The sequence below is a fragment of the Rhagoletis pomonella genome, unplaced genomic scaffold (genome assembly GCF_013731165.1).
Source record: "Rhagoletis pomonella isolate Grant_MI unplaced genomic scaffold, Rhpom_1.0 Rhpom_scaffold_01024, whole genome shotgun sequence".
Classification (NCBI taxonomy): domain Eukaryota; kingdom Metazoa; phylum Arthropoda; class Insecta; order Diptera; family Tephritidae; genus Rhagoletis; species Rhagoletis pomonella.
This window is the reverse complement of record NW_023459578.1, coordinates 1-5,083: the sequence shown is the minus strand read 5'-3', so window position 1 is coordinate 5,083 and position 5,083 is coordinate 1. Positions and strand designations below refer to the sequence as shown.

General features: G+C 44.6%; 1 protein-coding gene across 1 annotated transcript; it reads left to right on the top strand.

Moving 5' to 3' along the window:
- The first annotated feature begins 220 nt into the window (after nt 1-220).
- LOC118751827 lies at nt 221-982 on the top strand. The gene is made up of 2 exons (XM_036486644.1): nt 221-337; nt 389-982. Exons 1-2 carry the CDS (start codon nt 221-223, stop codon nt 980-982), a joined length of 711 nt encoding a protein of 236 aa, XP_036342537.1.
- The last annotated feature ends 4,101 nt before the right edge of the window (nt 983-5,083 follow it).

The following is a 5,083-nucleotide window of genomic DNA, read 5'->3' as shown; positions in this document are numbered from 1 at the left end:
CCTACATAGATGTTTGCAGTGGCGGAACACTGTTTTATGACAGCTTCTTTTTCCACCTTCTTCTTTCGTTTTTCCTCACGTCGACGAGATCGCGAGCCAGCCGAAAAACTAAAATTTCGTTATTATAAATTATTTGTAAGGAATAAATATAGTAGTGACACATTAAATTTGTTTCTGCTTTCGCGCGAGACCACATATATTGGTGACCCCGACGAACAACATGCCGGATGAAGGAGAATTAAAGGAGAGTCCCGAGCAGACGACAACGCAGGCCATACCTTTTTTGCCTGCAGTATTGCCCGGAGCAACAAATGGCAACGAAATAGCACGTGTCACCGTGAAAATTCCGCCATTTTGACATGCGAAACCCGAATTGTGGTTGGCGCAGGTGGAGTCGCAATTTGTTGCAGCGGGAATCAGCAGCGACCAGTCGAAATATCACACAGTGGTAGCCGCTATAGAAAGCGGCGTACTCGCGCAAATTAGTGACTTAATACTACATCCACCATCTAGCGATATGTACCAAACATTAAAAAAGCGTATTCTAGAGCAATTTTCGGATTCGGAACAAAAACGAATCAAGAAATTGTTGCAAGACCTTGAACTAGGTGACATGAGGCCGTCACATTTGCTACGTGAAATGCGTCTGCTGGCAGGTACTGAAATGAACGACAGCATGCTGAGATCGATTTGGCTTAGCAGATTGCCACAGAACGTGCGCTCCATCATATCTATTAGTAACGAGCCGCTTGACAAGGTTGCTTTGTTGGCAGATAAAATTATTGAGGTTAGCGACAGCCCGCAGATACACGCGGTAGCAGCACGAAGCGACGACGGGCAGTCTGAAATTTTTCGGAAGATGGCGGCGCTAACAAAAGAGGTAGCCGAACTGAAAGCTAAGTTTCAACAGCGTGGTAGGCAAACACGTCGGTCGGCCTCCCGAGGACGCTCATGTACACCCAACAAAGGCGACAGCATTTGATGGTACCATAAAAAATTCGGCGAAAAAGCAACCAAATGCCGATCCCCCTGCTCACATTCTTTAAACTAAAACCCCTGGCACAAACGCGGTACGTGACAGGGTCTCTTCTAAAAACCGTTGTCTTTTGATAGTCGACCGAGATAGCAAGATGCAATTTTTAGTAGACACGGGGGCAGAGGTTAGCGTCATACCTCCAACAGCGGAACTGCGCAGACATCCAAATCCGAAAGTATTCCTGTATACTGCCAATAAGACGACCATAAAAATTTACGGAGATCGCATAATGTATTTAAACCTTGGTTTGAGAAGAAAATTCCAATGGAAGTTTATCGTAGCTGACGTTTCGCAGCCCATTGTAGGAGCAGACTTCCTGGCACACTTTCAACTTCTGGTCGACTTGCATCAGCGCAAACTTGTTGATAGCTCAACGAACGTATCGCAAAGTTATCAACAGTGATATGCCTTTTCAGGACCTACTGCGAGAGTTTAAGGACCTTGCGCTGACAAACGTACCACCAAAAAATATAACACACGACGTCACGCATCACATAATAACTAAAGGACCACCGATTTTTTCTAAGCCCAGGCGTTTGGCACCCGACAAACTGAAGGCAGCGAAGGCGGAAATTCAAACACTTCTAGACGCTGGTATTTGCCGCCCGTCGCGGAGCCCGTGGGCAAGCCCGCTACATATGATGCGAAAAAAAATGGCGAATGGAGGCCGTGCGGAGATTTTAGGCGATTGAACAGCGTTACGGAACCCGATCGGTACCCGATACCGCATCTTCACGATTTCACACATAACTTGCACGGCTGCACCGTTTTTTCAACTATAGACTTGCTTCGCGCATACCATCAACTACCAGTAGAGCCGGCTGACATACCAAAAACAGCAATAACGACGCCGTTTGGTATGTTTGAATTTGTTTTTATGTGTTTTGGACTTCGCAACGCAAGTCAAACCTTTCAACGGTTTATGGACCACGCCTTGCGAGACTTGGATTTCGCTAGGTCGTACCTAGACGACATTCTAGTGGCATCGAAAAACGAGGACCAGCATCGACAACACCTTCGCGCCGTATTTGAAAGATTGCGTGAGTATAATGTGATTATAAACCCAAGTAAGTGCGTTTTTGGGAAGCCAGAGGTATTGTTTTGGGGCTATATAGTCAGCAAAGACGGAGTAAAGCCTCCAGCTGATAGGGTTAAGGCTATTAACAATTTTGAGTTGCCCAAACGAGTTTGCGATCTGAGGCGTTTTATGGGCATGCTCAACTATTTTCGACGTTTTTTGCCAAAAGTAGCGATAAGCCAAGGCGTACTTTCAGGACTGATTAAAGGCAACAAAAAGAACGATGCCACGAAAATTGAGTGGAACGATGACACTGTTAAAGCTTTTCAGCAGTGCAAAAGAGAACTTGCTGAGGCAACCTCGCTGGTATTCCCTAAGACAGGAGCACCCTTGTCACTTACAGTAGACGCCTCTAGTACTGCCCTTGGCGCCGTTCTGCAACAGCAAGACGGAAACGTCTGGCAACCACTGGGTTTCTACTCAGAGCGTCTCACATCGACACAACAGCGCTACAGTACGTACGACCGGGAATTGTTGGGTGCGTACAAGGCTGTAAAATATTTTCAGCATATGCTTGAAGGTCAAAGTTTTTGCTTATTTACGGACCACAAGCCTCTTCAGTTTGCGTTTCAGCAGAAACTGGAAAAAGCTTCGCCAAGGCAAGTAAGGTATCTCGATTTTCTGAGCCAATTTAAAACCGACGTCCGCTATCTACCGGGGAAAGACAACATAGTCGCAGATGCCCTATCACGCGTTGAAGCAATACATGTCGAACATCTTATTGACTACAGTAAATTAGCAGAAAGTCAACGCACTGATGACGAGCTTCAGCAACTTTTAACGAAGAACACGTCAAGCTTGGATTTAAAGCTTTTCTCCGTTCCTGGTATGAATTCCGACATTTATTGCGACGTTTGTACAGAAGATACGTCCATTTCTAACACAGCCTTTTCGTAAAATTGGCTTTATGGCAATGCATAATATTTTCCATTGCGGAGCAGCGAAAACGATCCAACTAGTCGCTGAAAAGTATACGTGGCCTAACCTCAGAAAAGACTGTCGTCAATGGACCAAAACGTGTATGGCATGCCAAAAAGCGAAGGTGCATCGCCACAACAGAGCGCCATTGTCCACTTACACCCTGACAAATAGTCGTTTTGAACACGTCAATATTGATATAATCGGACCTTTGCCGCCTAATAGAGGTTTTCGTTATTGCCTTACGTGCATCGATCGTTACACGCTATGGGTAGAGGCATACCCCGTAGAAGATATTACGGCAGAGTCGATAGCACACGCGTTTTATTCAAATTGGATCAGCAGATTTGGCGTTCCTCTTCGAGTCTCTACGGATTAAGGACGTCAGTTCGAATCGTCGCTGTTCCGGGAACTTAGCAATATTTTGGGGATCCAACATCTAAGAACAACAGCGTATCACCCTGCCGCAAACGGCATAATAGAGCGTTGGCACAGAACGCTAAAGGCAGCCATCAAATCGCATCAGACAGAAAAATGGGTCGACATAATTCCTTTAATATTATTGGGTTATCGAACGGCGTACAAAGACGATATAAAGTCCACACCAGCAGAGATGGTCTATGGAGGCTCGCTTCGCTTGCCAGGTGAGTTTTTGCAAATATCTCGGAAAAGCAATGAGGTTTCCGAACACGATTTTGTAACGTATCTTCGTAATAAAATGCGTAAACTTAAACCGTCACAAACGACAAACCACTCACGACCATCCCCATTCATCGAGACCGATTTGATGACTACTCCAGCGGTTTTCATAAGAACAGACAGCGTTCGCCGGCCGCTCCAACCGCCATATGAAGGCCCCTTTCCGGTTATAAAACGAAACGAAAAATATTTTAAGCTCGATATTCAAGGAAAACATGTGAATATAAGCATTGATCGGTTGAAAGCTGCACACATAATCAATGACAACGTGACCCCATCTTCGGTAACGGCGCCCAAAGAATACCGAACACGGGCTGGACGAAGAGTACGTTTTCGCATTACATAGAAGGGGGAGTGATGTGGCGCACGCAATCGAACTTGACCAGCAATCTTAAATAGCAAACTAATTCGTCGGAAATGCAACCCTGCACCTACATAGATGTTTGCAGTGGCGGAACACTGTTTTATGACAGCTTCTTTTTCCACCTTCTTTCGTTTTTCCTCACGTCGACGAGATCGCGAGCCAGCCGAAAAACTAAAATTTCGTTATTATAAATTATTTGTAAGGAATAAATATAGTAGTGACACATTAAATTTGTTTCTGCTTTCGCGCGAGACCACACAGGTATTGGGTACTTGTCGGCTAATGTCACTGCGTTCAATTTTCGGTAGTCAATAACTATTCTGTATTTTCTCTGTGCAGAGGCATCTAGTTTTTTGGGTACTACCCAGATAGGTGAGTTATATGCTGATCTTGATGGTCTAATTATTCCATCTCTTAGTAGGGATCATACCTTTTCCCGAAAAGATTTACCAGAGTGTGGTCGGTGATTTCTACTTTTCCGCTTATGGAGTTTGCGAAGAAAGGTTGTTCGTTAAGAAGAAGAACCAGTGTCTAGCAATATCTTAAGATTGTCTCCCTTCTTCGCCCTGCACTCTATGTACGGTAACGACGAACACGTCATTCTAAAAAATGTATGTCCGTAAAGTCAGCTGGAGTTTGCTCATAATCCTGAGATAACTGCAAACCATCTTCGTAGTTCAATGCGGTCTCATTTTCGTCCATTGTAGGTGTCCATTCTTGATCATACCCTTGTTGCTGTACTTCCTCTTGTTCCGGTTCACTTTCAATATGAAAGTTCCTTTGGGCCTTGTATTCTAATTCGCCCTTGAAAAACTCGCACTTATCCAGTTGTACTTTCATTCGAGTATTTTCAAGAGATCGGAAGATAGTTTCTAAGTTCTCTAAATGGCTACGCTCGTCCTTACCAAGCACAATTATGTCGTCTATATAGACATAACAGATTTTTCCAATGTGGTCCCTGAGTATGTCGTTAAGGACGCGCTGAAAA

Excerpts from the sequence above, each read along its gene's own strand:
- LOC118751827 (XM_036486644.1), top strand. The coding sequence starts at position 221 with ATGCCGGATGAAGGAGAATTAAAGGAGAGTCCCGAGCAGACGACAACG. Across the intron at positions 338-388 it reads ACGAAATAGCACGTGTCACC|GTGGAGTCGCAATTTGTTGC; the intron begins GTGAAAATTCCG and ends TGGTTGGCGCAG.